The 15,181-nt window shown below is 51.1% G+C and overlaps 1 protein-coding gene across 3 annotated transcripts; it reads right to left on the reverse strand.

Annotated features, from left to right (window-relative positions):
• Nucleotides 1–4,721: 4,721 nt before the first annotated feature.
• On the reverse strand, nt 4,722–9,180 carry Oprl1 (opioid related nociceptin receptor 1). Of its 3 annotated transcripts, none has more exons than XM_004644130.2 (3): nt 8,898–9,180; nt 5,649–6,004; nt 4,722–5,572 (listed from the first exon to the last, which is right to left on the reverse strand). In XM_004644130.2, the coding sequence occupies exons 1-3, from the start codon at nt 9,128–9,130 to the stop codon at nt 5,049–5,051; spliced, it is 1,113 nt and encodes a 370-aa protein (XP_004644187.1). In that variant the 5' UTR covers nt 9,131–9,180; the 3' UTR covers nt 4,722–5,048. The 3 variants fall into 3 exon arrangements, with proteins under 3 accessions (XP_004644187.1, XP_012373030.1, XP_004644188.1); XM_012517576.2 differs by having other exon boundaries at nt 8,866–9,145; XM_004644131.2 differs by having other exon boundaries at nt 8,913–9,144.
• Nucleotides 9,181–15,181: the final 6,001 nt, after the last annotated feature.

The raw sequence follows: 15,181 nt of genomic DNA on the forward strand, positions 1-15,181 counted from the left end.
GCACCGCCAGCCATTCCTCCCAGCTCAGGGGATGTCCTGCATGTTCATATCACATCCCTGTGTTCCCTACATGACACAGACCCTGCAAGTGTCACTTCCAGAAAGGACCGCCATAGTGTGATTCCATCCTTGTCTCTGCTTCATGGACAATGGATACCTGTAAGGATGCAGATCCTGGTAGCAGGTACAAGGAGTCTGGTCACCCAAAAAGGATGGACAAAAAGATTCCGCGCCCCCCTCCCACCAACAGTCCTTTCATGTCCTCTGTGGAACCCAGGAGCCCTGACAACAGGGCCCTAGAATGGGAAAGGACCCAGACTGCAAGACTGGCCTGGAGCCAGTGCTGTGTTCCACAATCAGGCCCTGCCGGGCTCCTTCAAAAAGGACAGGGAGGTAACAAAGTTGTGGGTACCTTGGAGAACAAAGTCAGGCATTGCTGATAAGGCTGAGAGCATGAGTATCAAGTGAAGTCACAAAATGTACCAGTGGCCTGAAATGCAGTAGGAGCTCACCAGAAGAGCCTTGCCCTTGCACCCCACCTCATCACCTGTGCCTGTTTCACATCCTGCTGTAGGACACAGGGCCCTTTTGCCAGGACCTCGCAGCCCCAATATGCTACAGACTGGCTGTCCCTAGGAGGAGCTGGCATCTGAAGCCCCCTTCCTCCTGCGTGGGCTTGGGGCCTGGACTTAGGCAGCAGGAGCCAGAACTGTGGGTTAGGGCAATGAGTGCAGGCTGCTCAGAGACCCCTGCTGGGCCTGGCTCCCAGCTGCTCTACATCTCTGGCCTCACCAAACAGGGAATCATCATGTGGGGTTCAGACCTGGGGCCTTGATATGAAGGCCAAGCATTGGTCACCACTAGGTGCCCAGGACATGTGCTGCTGACCCTACTCCAGGCTTCCTGGGCACATGCTAGCACCCTTCCCCCTGCCTCTTGCGTGCCTCTAGTCAACTCCAAACAATTCAGATGTCACCTCTGCCCAGCATCTTCCTTGGCCCAGCACTGTATTATATATTATCTAACAGGTTTCTCTAAAATTTAAGAGCTATAAAATAATAAATGTTTTAGATATGAGAGACAGGAGCCTGGAAGAGGGTTTGTCTCTGAGATTTCAGTCAGGAGACTGGCAAGGTGCATGTGGCTATGCAGGGGCTAAAGATCACCCCAAGCAGGCCGACTCCCAGGGCTGTTACTGCACAGGGGTGTTGTAAGGCTGCACAAGTGTCCTCTCAGTGTGCCCCAGAGCAGAAAGCAAAGACAGACCAGCCTCAAACCACCCTTGCACCCCATGCTGCTTCCCCCCAGCCACACTGAGGAAGCCATGGGTACTTTGAAATCACTATCCAGACCCACAGCTCTGCAGGAAAAACTGCCCAAGGCCTGTTCCTTCCTGCGGCACAGTCACACATCGCAAATAGCCTAATTATCAGTCCACACACTGTTCCTGTACCTGCCATCTCCTTCAGGTTGAGAGCCAGGGCTTGAAGTGGACACGTGTCAGAGCCAGGTGTGTGGCATAAGGGTGTGTGAGGAAGGGGGGTAGTGGGGAGGAAGAACAGGAGGCAAGGACGTACTGGGGACTATGCCAGGCGTGGAGACTAAGGTGCCCTTGGGCTGGGCTGGGTCTCCCACCATGCCCCTCTTTGTCTTTGGACCTCAGCAGGCCATCTCTACCACAGAGCAGGTACCCACCAGGTTTCCTCCAAAGACCCCAGGCCCTTGATTCCCTGGGAGCACCATAGGGGCCAACACTGGTATAACCAGTTTCAGAACAAGGGAGGAAAAAAGCAGAGCTTACTTCTCAGCAGGGTCCTGCACTGAGCTCCTGATATGGAGGAGGGGTTATCCTTTGAAGCTCACCCTGCCAAGTCCCCATGCTTTGGCTCCTGGCCCCTCTTCAGTATCCAGACTTCACTGCCGTAACAACCAGCGTCCCTTGAGGGACCTGGCAGAGCCTCATGTTGGGGCCACAGCGCCCCCTGGTGGGAGAAGTCCACAGCAGCCCTGAAACAGGCTTTCTTGAGGTACCGCTGGGCCTTGACCACCAAGCACCCCGTAACTCCTTGAAGAAGGCTCCAGAGTCTTCCACACAGGGAAGAAATTGGAGGCTTAGAGAATCCAGTCTTGACCAGCCCCAGCAACAGATAGGGGCAAAAATGCAGTTGGGGCGCCAGGGCAGCAGAAGGGACTAAAAAAGAGAAGGGCCCAAAAGGGAGCCTGTCCTGGAAGGCCAGGGAGGTGTAGCCTCTTCCAAGGCCTTATCTCGATGGGGAGGACTGTGGGCCCCAGACATATGCTCAAGATAGGAGGCCCTACAGCTCAGGACTGCACAGGGTGTCCTCCCCACCAAGACGACACCACCTTCCAAGCACGCAGGACTGTAACTGCCCTAGTGGAGCCTGTTCCTTCAAAATTTTCCCTTGATGGTAAACTTCTGTTTGAAAAGCAATATGTCGATTAAAGACTATTTGCCCCCACCCCCACCCCTGACCCATGAGGTGACATTGGGAAGCAAATCTTTGGGAGATGAGTAGATTGTGAGGTAGCAGCCCCATGGAAGAATCAGAATCAGTACCCTCATGAAAAGGAAACCCAAGGCTCTGGAGCCCCTTTTCACCACTGAGAACAGAGTGGAAAGACAGCTTGCACCAGAACTGACTGCACAGACTCCCCACACTGGAGCTTTCAGCCTCCACAACCATTCAAATCACCATTGCCATTCATAAACTGCCAGTCTAAAGTACCTTGTTGTGGCAGCCCACACTAGCAACCCATCATTAAAACTGGTATGAACACTAGCAGCCCTTCCCTGCCTGGAACCAGTCCTCTGACCCATGCCACACACTGCCACCCTCTCCAAAGTCCTTATGCTAGGGTCATCTGCCTGAGTCATCCTCAGCTGAACTGGGCCCATGTAGGAGCCAAGAGGCAGCTTCTTGTGACACCAGTTGGCCTGGCTACCAGGAAAGGCCACTCTCCAGTCAGATCTGTTTGAGGAAGGGGAAATGAACAGGGGTACGATCTGCAGAGGTGAAATGGGTAAAGGGAGCTCTGCCACACAGGAGGGGCTCCCACCCATTGACTGTGGCAGGGAGAAGTGGGACTCAGTTGTGTAGGGAGAAACTTTGCTAAGGAGAAAATGGTACCCCTGTAACACATCATAAGCTGTCTTCCTTCTCACTGTATCTGTACCTTGCAGGGCTATTCTGCCAAGGACAAAGCCAGCTTGAAAGATGCACAGAGCAGGTAGGAGAACAGTGGCCTGAGCTGTATAGCCACTCCCCCTCAACACGCCAACCCAAGAAATTAACAAGGCAGTCAGTCCTTACATGGCCAGGGCCAGGATTACCTTCTAAGGAAAGGGGCCGGTGAGTGAGCAAGTGTTTATTTTGGCCCTCCATTACCCCCAGAAACAGGTTTAGGGCTGGCTACATGCACGGGAATGACACACATCACATGCATAAATGTATAAAGAGGCATGTTATACCAGAGCAAAGTCACAAAGTTTTCAACTTTGGCAAGAAAACACTGCAGCCAGATGGCTTCTGCCACAGCCATCACAGAGAACATCCCACCCTCCTCAGGCATCAGCCCTGTGGCTAGGGCTCTGTCAATAGCCTGATCCAGGTCCACGTCCCTCAAGGTCCCCTGACCAAGATTGCAGTGGAAAAGCAGTTTTTCCAGTGTTAGAGGTACTTAAATAGTTCATCTGCAGGAAGAACATTTGCAAAGCTACATGATTTTCTAGGTGACCACAGCAGGGAGTCCCCAAGATACAGAAACTCCTCCAGTGGCCCCAAATCCCCAATAGCCCTTGCAGCTTGGCTCAAGCAAGCTCTGCCAAACTTCACCTCTCACACCAGTTGGGCACATAAAGCCAACCTCTGATTCGGGAACAAGCTCAGGCCTGACCCAGAGGCTGGTAAGTGAAGTACTGGGCCCAGTGGCTGGGCCCCCTTCCACCTGTATCACTGCCCCCAGTTCCAAGCAAATCAGGGATTTGAGAGAGCGGCCCTGGGGAGACCATGGAAATTCTGGAGAGAGCATGTACCCTGCCCTGTACAAGCAGTCGAGCTCAGGTATGTGGAGCTTCTGTTTTGTAAGCAGCAGAGCAACCCATAGTAGTCACCTGGTACCTTCCTTTTCAGCTTCTCAAGAATCAGAGCTCACTGCATGGCCTATGCATGATAGTTCTTCATACTTCTGGAGAGTACAGGCTCCAGGGGCCAAGCATCCTGTAGGCTCTAAGGGGAAGAAGTCGAGTCCAGGGCACAGCCAAGGCCAGTCAAAGCAGTCAGCAACTGAGTGGCAGGTCCACATCCATGGGCTGCACCAATGTAGGAGGAAAAGAACCTTCAGAAAGCCCTGGGCCCAGAACACACCTCAGGCCTCATTGGGGGCCTGTATGTAACCCTACTAAGGTAACCCAGCTATACAGGTAAAGGCAGAATAGGCAGGTGCTCTAGGGGGCAGCTCCAGGCTCAGGGACAGTGCTACCCCCAAAGAAATGCTTCACACTATGCTCCTGGACAATGCCAAGCCGGCATGGCTGCCCTAAGGAGACATGCAAAGCTGAGAGCAGCTGGTGCCCAGCCACGCAGACCACATGCAGCACAGACTGAACACAACTGCACAGCTGCTGTTACACCTTGGGCAGGAGTCATGAGAGTACAGAGCTCAGCTGCCTGAGATAGAAGACGCAGAAGTCAGGTGAAGCAGTGAATGCAGGCCCCAGGTAGGTGTGTCCGCTGAATCTACAAGACACTGTGAAGGGGTTTTCCAGGCCGTGTTCTTACATCCTCTCTGCCTCTGACCCAGGGTGGCGACTTTAGTCCTACAGAGGCAGCACTAACACTTTGACCTGTCCCATGGTGCACTAGGTCCTCCCGCGGGACTGTGTATCCCTGGGCCAAACGGAAACCATCCAAGGCTTCAGAAACTCAGGCTCAGGCGTCAGTCTAAAGAGCAGTGACTTGCGTGAGCTCCGTGTTTGGAGTAGATGGGCTCTGTGGGCTGACAGGCACCATGGGCAGGTCCACGCCTAGTCATGCAGGCCTTGGCACTGTCTCAGTGGTCTTATGGCCAAGCGCCACATCCTTAGCAATGCTGCGCACACGATCAGACACCTGCATCTCCCGGTGCAGGGCAGATGCACAGCAGAATTTTCGGAAGCAGGCCTTGAAGTTCTCATCCAAGAAGGCATAGAGGACGGGGTTGAGACAACTGTTGACATAGCCCAGGGCTGTGCAAAAGCGCAGAATGGCCACAGTTGTCTCATTGCCTGGCTGGACACCCAGACCCTGGACCAGGACAAAGACCTGCACAGGCGTCCAGCAGCCCACAAACACAGCCACCACCACCAGCACCAGTCGTGTGATGCGCCGCAGGTTCCGATCCTTCTCTCGGGAGCCTGAGAGCAGGCGGACACCACGGAGTCGCCGGATCATGAGGCTATAGCAGACAGAGATGATGAGGACAGGAATAATAAAGGAGAAGAGGAAGATGCAAACAGCAAACACGGGTCCCCAGTAGTCCTGGGGGGCTGGGATCTCCACCAGACACTCGATCTCTGCAGGGAGAGAAATGGATCAGGAGGGCCACTGGGAGCCATAGGAGCCCAGTGGAAGAAGCCCCACCCCACTGACCTTCATCTTCCACCTGTGCTGAGCCCATGATGGCAACAGGAACACCAACCACAGAGGCCAGGGCCCAAATGGCCACATTGACAGCCTGGGCTTTGCTGGATGTTCGGACGTCAAGAGCACGGATCGGGTGGCAGATGGCCACATAGCGGTCCACACTCATGGCAGTCAGCGTGAAGGTGCTCGTAAACATGTTGTAATAGTCTATAGCAATGACTGTCTTGCACAGGGCATTCCCAAATGGCCAGAAGCCTAGCAGGATATCTGTGCCCTGGAAGGGCAGTGTGAGCAGGACCAGGGTATCTGCCAGTGCCAGATTAAAGATGTAAATATTGGTAGCTGTCTTCATCTTGGTGTGCCTGCAGAAAAGACAGAGAGAACAGTTTCATTTGTCCACTCTGATGAACAAAGCAGTGAGAGGACACCAGCCCTGAGTCTTTGAACATCAGAGCCCCAGGGGAGCTTGTTCAATGGCAGAACCCTGGCCAGCCCTAGGTGCACGGAGCAAGTCATACAGGATGCAGCCTAGGGGCAAAAGTCTCAACAAGCTCATCAAGGGGTCTTCCCACATACAAGAGTTCCAACCCTTAAACACTGATCTGCTTTGGAAAAGCCAGGCCATGTGGGGTACAGACAAGCACTTGACTTCCAAAGGAGCAAATGAGTAGGGAGTACAAGAGAATGAACCTGTCCTCCCCCTCCTCAAGTTTCCCTCGAGGCTTCGCACAGCCTCACCTGTTGGCCTGGTGGCTGCCAAGGGTCTCTAACAGCTCCAAAGCCTATAAAGGCACAGACCTTCCTCTGCACACTGCTATCTAGGGACAATAGTAATCAGGGCTGACTGCATTCAAACTCCTGGAACAGGGCTAGAAAACTGCAAGTGGTTAAAAAAAAAAATGTGTTTGTGGTGGAAGTAGTCATAGTACCAGAGATAACAATTTTTTGTTTATTTTGTTTTTGAGACAGAATCTTGCTATGTAGGCCAAGCTGGGCTTGAACTCACAAGCCTGCTGCCTCCATCTCCTGCATGCTGGGATTATAGTTATATGAGAGATGACAATATTCCATATCAATTTAGTTTATTTTATCTTTTAGAGAGAGATTAAGAATAAACCCAAGGGCTGGCCAGACAGCTCAGTGGATTAAAGTGCCTGCTTAGGCAGACAAAGGGACCAGGGTTCAATCCCCAGTGTGCTGTGCCAGCCCTGCCCCCAGGGCTGACTGAGACTGGGCATGGTGGCACGCACTTGTAATCCCAGTGCTTGGAAGGCTGAAAATAAGAGGATCACTATGAGTCCAATCTGTGTAGTGAGACCCTGTAGACTATAGACCCTGTACTAAACACACACACAAAAGAATAAACATGAAAGTCTTAAAGGCAACTAAGTAATTATAATGATGATAATGGCAGAGAGTTATGCCATTTTCTTCACATGGATTTTATCTGGTTTGAGATTAATAAGTGCTATTTTGTCCCTCACACTATGAAGGAGGAAACTGGGGCTCAAAAGATCTAAGTATATTTTTTTCTTTTTCTTTTTTCTTTTTTTTTTTTTTTTTCAGTACCAGGGATTGAACTCAGGACCCTGCATTTGCCAGGCAACCACTTATTCTACTAAGCTATCTCCCCAGCCCCCTCTAAGTATCTTTTGATTCTTTTGTTTTGCTTTTTGCTTGGTTCTTTGAGACAGGGTCTTGCTATAAAGTTCAGGCTGGCCTTGAACTCACTTATGTAGTCCAGGCTTGTCTTGAACTCACTGCAATTCTTCTGCCTCAGCCTCCCAAGTATTGAGATTATCGACAGGTACTACCACACCCTGTCCAAGTAGTCTTAGAGTTGGTAAAAAGCAAAAGTGAGGCTCAGAACCAGATTCATCTGATTCCTAGAAGCCACCAAAGGCTACTGGCTCAGAATACACTGTGTGCTTCCTCCTGAGCCAGCGTGCCCACGGCAGTTCCTGAGCATCGCTCTCTGGGAACACTGGTGAGCAGGATGGCCTTTCCTGCTTCCACTGTCCAGGAAGTAACTCAAATAGTTTCAATGTTACAGAACAAAAGAGAGATACAGGAGAAAAGCTCCTGTCATAGGAGGGACAATCACTGCACATGGCTGGCCTGTGGCACATCTTCCAGCCATGAAGGGTGGGTCTGGGAAATCTCTCTAGGACCCTTCTTGGGAGGGCAGTGCTGGGTGACACAGCTGTTCTTCCCAGTGTCTTGTCTGACCATATATCACATACATACGATCCATATTCCTCACTTCCCAGATGGGGAAAACAAGGCCACTAGGGAATAGGGTTTGCTCAGGGACACTTGAGGATGGCAGTAGGGTACACCTCTGGGGGTTTGCAAGGCCATAAAGGGAAACCACGACAGTGGTGTCCTTAGCACTTGTTCAGGTTATCTCTTTCTGAGTGCAGAAAACATCCTGGATTAGGAAGAACCCACCCAGACTGTCTCATTTTCCTGCTGAAGTGCTTCCCGTGACTCCCCAATGTCTGGAGAAGTAAGTCTCCCCTGTCTGGCAGCAGACCTTGCCTGCTATCACTAATCTCCTTCAGTCCCCTCTCCCACCTGCAAGAACACTGAGTTTGTCATGTCCTTGGCCCAGGAATCTTTTTCCTTCTGCCCATGTCAGAGCTCCTTGCCCAACCCAGCATTGTACCCCATGCTGCCCCACATAGTCTACCACTGTGTACCCCACTGTGTCCCTCATGGCACACTCCACAACCTCCCCATGATTCTTTCTACAACTCCCTGTGCCCTGTCACCACCACCCCAACTGCCCAGCACCAGCTTTCCATCTGAGATCAGCTCCTGGGCTCAGCCACAGCTGACTGTCATGAGCAGGGGCACCACAGGGGCACCGCAGCCACAGAGAAGAGGCATTGAGTTCTTCCTAGCATCCATCCTTGGGCCTCCCTCTGCCCACCTGAGAAAAGAGGTCACAACAGCCATCTCTATGGGTCCCTGTGGGACCCCATGGGGCTAGTCACACCATCAGCTGGCATGGAGCCTGACTGTGTATAAATCAGGGCTCAGGATGGTGATGTCTCGGCCAGGACAGACAGGTAGAACAGATAACCCTCCAGGACCTCAGAGTTGGCTCTGTCCCCAGAAGAGGGAAGAAAGAAATTTAATGGAGGAAAGCAGGAAATTAGTCGAAGCTAACAACAGCCTCCCGCTTCAGTTTCCCCCTCCACAGCCATGTGGAACTGACCAGACAGGGACCTTTTGTGGGGTCCAGCCTACCTGAGGATGACGTACATGACGAGGCAGTTTCCCAGCAGCCCCCCGATGCACACGGCCAGGTAAAGCCCCACGATGGTGACCTTGAGCCCAAGAGGCAAGAAGGCACTGTGGCTGACATTGAGCAGCAGATGGGGGGGAAGCACGCTGTGGTTGGGGCTCAGAAGGGACAGGTTGCCTTGAAGGTGACTGCCATAGAGGACCTCCCAGAATGGGGCGGGGAAGAGAGACTCCATGCTATCAACCTGCAAAGTCACTCAAACAGAACCTGAGACAGGGCACAGAAACAAGTGACCAACATACTGAACCACACCTGCCAAGTGCTCAGAGCATAGTCCAGGGTGCAGCCCAGCAGGCACCAGGCACCCCCCATGTACACACACAGGCACCTGCAGATACACTCCCGAATTCAAGTAAGAACACAAGCACACAGGCACATATGCAGAGACACACACAGACAGGGGGCATGTGCTCACGCAGGACTCATGAAAACAAACATACATGCACCCAGCTGGACACCTCACATCACATCTGCAGACTCACACACAGACTGTGCAGACATGGTTACCCTAGAGTGTGTATCCACCCACAACGCTCAAGGACACACATTTCCCGGGTGCCCACAGAAGCAGGGATGCACACACACCAACACAAAAATGTCCAGAACACCCTCATGCACACTCAGGCACGAGAGAGCCTGAGAAAAGCCCAGAGCTGCCTGGGCGCAGGCAGCTGCCCCCCCACACCCTGCAGCCCCGCCACACCCGCAGCAGCTGAACCTCCCTACTTACCTCCTACAGTGTAGAACCTCACCTCCAAAATGTCATTGGGCAGTGGGGCCGAGGAGACCCTCACCCTCAGCAGGGAGGACAAGGGGCAGCTATGGAGTAGGTCCAGCCCAGTGCAGGACTGAGATGGAGCTGTGGTGGCAGCTCCTCAGCAAACGACAGACTAGACGCAGCAGCAGCAGCAGCAGCAGCAGCAAGTGCGGCAACCAGGAGCTGGGGGCAGGGAAGAGGCTCCAGCTCCAGAGAGGGAGGGGCTATGCAGGCTAGAGGAAGGGGCCTCAGGTGGGAAGATCACCCAACCTAGGCCACCTGGCCCCACGCAGGACAAGACACACACAAGACCAGGGCACATTAAAATATATTAAGCCCAAACACTTAAGACAAAGACACTATTGGCTGGGACCTATGACAGAGATGTCCATAGACCCATAAAGACAGATTTGGAGACACAGACAGAAACTCACACACACACACACACACACACACACACACACACACACACATCGCAGATTCAGACAAGGGGACTAGATTTAGGGAGACAAACATAGAGATGTGCTCACACAGAGGCAGATAGATGCAGGACCCCGATACACACAGACACAGCTCTGGAGAATCTGCCCCAGTCCAGCTGTCCTTGGAAATTTTGTCCACAACTGACCCCTCAGCCAGGCCCCCAGGGTAGCCCCAAGCCACAAGAGGTGGACAGATGATGGTACCCTGACCTAGTCAGCTCTCAGAGGGTCAGAGTCTTATAAACAAACAGGAGGATTAAAAAAAAAAAACAGAAGGATGCCTGGGCCCAGGACCCAGTACTGCTGCCATGCCTGCTTTGAGCCTACTATGAGCACAAAAGCTCAGAGATCTGAAGGAACCTATCAACAAGGGGGGAGAGCCACACCAATGCTGCCTCTATAAGGAGGGGGCCCCAGATTTAGGCCCTGGCACACACACACCAATGAAGGGCTCCTCAGATGGATATGCTACTTGCCAGCACAGGGGTTGTAAGTATAGTTCACTGAGATGAAAAATCACAAGTTAAAGCCATGTATGTGGGTGATCCTTGCATTGGTTTCCAGACCCCACGTAGTCGTGGTTTTCCTCTTGCAGAAGCTATGACAGAGAGCCAGACCTCCCCCAACCCCCCAGCCAGACCCTGCTCTTTCTCCAAGGATGGGAACCTGGTTGCTAGGCAACTGGCAACAGTGTTGCTAGGATACCTGTAGAACCAGGAAAGGCTGGAGCAGGCAGATGCCCCAGGACTCAGCATGCCAAGACGTCCCTTGGGACTTGTCTCTGCATCTCCACTGAAGCTAAGACTCAGAGGGGCACATGGACACCTCAGAAGACGTATTCCTTCAAATACACAGAGACACCCAGACAGGAAAAGGTTGAACTCAGAGACACAAGCCCATGTTCAGGGATACACATAGGGACCACACACACAAACCCACAACAAGGTTCATAGAGGCACATGGGTAGACATAAGAGTAGTTGTGGAGGATTCACTAATGGTCATCTTGGAACACACAGCTGAACTGAGTCAGTGTCATGCTGGGTGTTGAAGATCCACCTGAGGACTGTTGCCAACACCATAAAAGGAGAATTGGAAGAGAAGATGGTATGTTGTTGATTTTCCTGGAGAAGCTTGCCATGGCTGGTTTTTCTTGTACAAACCCGGCTCTTCTCATGGTCAGAGAAGCTCTGGTCCTCACTGTTGCTGGGAACGGCTGTTCTCCTCCAGGGAGCTCTGGTCTTTGCCTTATGTGTCCCTTCCCGGCTCCAGTGCGACTCCTCAGCCTTGTGGCACAGATCCTTCACCTTGGCACAGACGTTAGCTTCCATCACTGGCTTTCAGTCCTTCTGGGTGCAGATCCTTGATATGAACTTGCATAGGACATTGTCATGAATTCTAGGTCTTTAGATGGTCTTGCGCAGGATATCATCATGTGATCCAGGACCTCAGCTGGATTCTTCAGGTCTCCAGCACACAGACAGATCTCTTGCATTCTTCTGCCTTTGGCTTTTTGGGTGAATATTATTTTTTTATTTATTTTTTAGGCTACCTTTCTTTTTTATTTATTTATTTGTGTGTGTGTGTGTGTGTGTGTGTGTGTGGCCAGCTCAGCCCACCAGGGGGCGGGGCTGGCTGGCATGTGGTGCTGGGGGATTGAACCATGGATGAATATTATTGAGTCCTATCAATTTTGTATCCTATATTAAATCTATTCCTTGCAAACCCTAATTACAACAGCAGGGATGCCTGTGAGAATAGGGAGACACAGGCCCAGGCTCTCAGATACCAGGGACACGTACACACACACTCCAAACAAGCTTGACCGATTACTGCAAGAGCCTGGGGAGACAGAAACGGATGCCTGCAGCTCCCTCCCTTGGTTACCCTGGTTCCCCTGGCCCAGCTACCCTTCTCTACCTGCTCACTTTACAGCTTCATTCCCTGGCAGCCTTCAGCTGCCTCCAAGCCCAGGTGCCAAAGTGGGGGAACAGATGCTGTGAGGGTAAGCAGAGCCACAGAGGGAGCTAATGTGTTCCTCTCATATGGCCTGGAGCCTGCTCCTTTCCTGTCTGTGCCTGTCCTGCCCCATCTGCACAGGTCCCAGCCCCTAGCCAGTTCTAGTCAGCCACATGGCTTTCAGGTGGGCCTATGAGCTCAGGCTGGACAGATATCCCTAAGAGTGGGGCAGCAAGCCTGGCACAGAGACCACACAGAAGCAGCTTCTCAACTTCTCAGCTACAATCTCAGAGGGAAAGATGGCCCACCTGGTTCCCCTGCAGGTGAGTGGACAGGATGGGATATGAACTTGCATCCCACAAAAGGAGACTGGTGATAAGAGGAAATGGCACAGGCTTCTCTTGATCCTTGACTGGAACTCAGCAAGGACAGCTAGCCCCTCCAGAAGGGCAGAGGCAGAGCCAGGGCTACAGGAGTCAGCAGAAGACTACATCGCCGATGCACACATCATAGACAGGCAAAACAAAACGTGGGATCACCAGCAACAGCCCAAGACCCAGACCTTACACAAATGACAGCACAAAGAGCACATCCACAGACTGCCGTTGGTGATCACAGGGCTGCAGTGGATGGCACGGCAAGTGTGCAGACCTGGGTCCCAGGAGGAGAGTCACATGCACAAACAGGGCAAATACCTCTCTCAGTGACAGCTTCTGACCTGCTGACTGGAGTCCTCGTCCTCACTGCCTGGGTCAAGACGCTGTTTTGCCCATTGCCCTCCCCACATACCTCATCAGCCCCGCACTTAACACCAGAGAACAGGGGCAGAGAGATGGCTCAGTAGAATAAGCACTTCCCTTGCAAGCGCAAGGGCCTGAGTTCAATCCCTGGTTCTGCAAAAAAAAAAAAAAAACAAACACCACACACACACACCACCAGATAACAGGGGCCCAAGCAAAGGACGTGGCAGTTCCACATGGCACAAACACCACCTGGGACTTCACTCACCAAGCACAATCAGTTAGAGAGAGAGACAGAGAGAGAGACAGAGAGTGAGAGAGAATTTTAACAGCTCTGAGTTTCATCAAAATAAGCCACTATACTTTATAAAATTTATATACAGGAGTGAGGGTGTAGCTCAGAGGTAGAGCATTTGCCTAGCATCTATGAGGGACTGGGCACAAACCCTAGCACTGCAAAAACAAACACAAGTTATATACAACAAAAAAGAAAATTGAGTTGAAGATTTCAATATAATGTTAAATTTTGTAGTTATTTAATACAACTAACTCATTGGGCCATCCATATAGCTCACAAACTAAAGTGCCTGCTTAGGCAGAGCACAGCTGTCGGGGTTCAATCCTGGGGTGCCTTGCCAGCCCCAACCCTGGGGCATGCTGAGATGGGTGATTGAGACTGGGTGTGGTGGTGCATGCCTATAATCCCAGTGCTTGGAAGGCTGGAAACAGGAGGATCACTACAAGTCCAATCTAGGTAGTGAGAACACCCTGCACACCCTGTACCAAATACACACACAAAAAAGTACAGCACATTAATTTAATTTTGAGGTTTTATTTTTAGGACATGGTGCAAATAAGCATGAATTTAGATTTCCATTGGCCTTCGAAGAACACAGCAGCTCTGGGCACGACACAATGGCTAGGCCTCACATGCAAACCCACAGACCTCTGTCCCACCCAGAATGCACTAGGCCTCTAAGAGTTCTGGCTGAGGGGCCAGGGAGATGGCTCAGTAGAATAAGAGCTTGCCTGGCAAGCACAAGGGCCTGAGTTCAATCCCTGGTTCTGCCCCCCCAAAAAAAAGAGTTCTGGCTGGTAATTGGGGGAGGAATTATCGATGTTTTTCAATGGTGCAAAAACAGAGGAAGAACACCATAAACATATGGAAATTAAATAACACTCTCCTGAACAACCAATGGGTCACTAATGAAATTAAAGAAGAAATTAATTTCTACAATTAAATGATAAAAATAACACAATATACCAGAACTTATGGGACACAGTGAAAGCAGTCCTGGGGCCGGGGAGATAGCTCAGTAGAATAAGAGCTTGACTGGCAAGTACAAGAGCTTGAGTTCAATCCCTGGTTCAAGAAAGAAAGAAAGAAAGGGGGGGGGCAAGAAAGCAGTCCTACAAGGGAGATTCATAGCAGTGAATACCTACACCAGGAAAACAGAGCATGCTCAAATAAATAACTTAATGTTGAGTCACAAGCTTCTAGAAAGAGAAGAGCAGACCAAGGTTTGTATGAGGGAAGCAATTATAAAGATCAAAGCAGAAATTAATGCAATAAGGACTAGGAAAACAATACAAAGAATCAATGAATTGAAGAGCTGGTTCTTTGAAAGATTTAATAAGATCAACAAGCCCTAGGGCAGGCCAGATAGTTCAGTGAACTAAAGTGGCCGCTTAGGAAGACACAGGGACAGGGGTTCAATCTCTGGCATGCCATGCTGGCCCTGACCCCGGGGCTCACTGAGCTCACTGAGACTGGGCATGGTAGTGTGCACCTGTAGTCCCAGTGCTTGGGAGGCTAGAAACAGAATTACTATGAGTCTGATCTATGTAATCAGACCCTGTAGACCCTATACTAAATACATTTCAAAAAAATCAATAAACCCTTAGCCAATTTATCAAAGAAAGGAAAGAAAAGACTCAAATCCACACAATTAAGAATGAAAAGAATGAAATCACAAGAGATCCTAAAGAAATCCAGATCATCTATACCTACTTCAAGAACTCATACTTTAGGGCTGGCCAAATAGCTCAGCAAACTAAAACTCCTACCTAGGAAGATGCAGAGGCCAGGGGTTCTATCCTTAGGCCTGCTATGCCAGCCCTGCTCCAGGGGCATGCTGAGGCAGCAATTGAGACTGGGCATGGCAGTGCAAGCCTGTAATCCCAGCATTTGGGAGGCTGTAAACAGAAGAATCACTATGAGTCCAATCTACATAGTGAGACCCTGTAGATTCTGTAGGCCTTATACTAAATACAAAAAAAAAAAAAAAA

The sequence above is a fragment of the Octodon degus genome, unplaced genomic scaffold (genome assembly GCF_000260255.1).
Source record: "Octodon degus isolate 3935 unplaced genomic scaffold, OctDeg1.0 scaffold00194, whole genome shotgun sequence".
Lineage (NCBI taxonomy): Eukaryota > Metazoa > Chordata > Mammalia > Rodentia > Octodontidae > Octodon > Octodon degus.

Bases quoted from the DNA above. Each gene is read 5' to 3' on its own strand.
- Oprl1 (XM_004644130.2), bottom strand. From the start codon at position 9,130: ATGGAGTCTCTCTTCCCCGCCCCATTCTGGGAGGTCCTCTATGGCAGT. The intron at 6,005-8,897 runs GTAGGCTGGACC...TCTTTTCTGCAG, and splicing joins GTCATGTACGTCATCCTCAG to GCACACCAAGATGAAGACAG. The intron at 5,573-5,648 runs GTCAGTGGGGTG...CTCTCCCTGCAG, and splicing joins AGCACAGGTGGAAGATGAAG to AGATCGAGTGTCTGGTGGAG.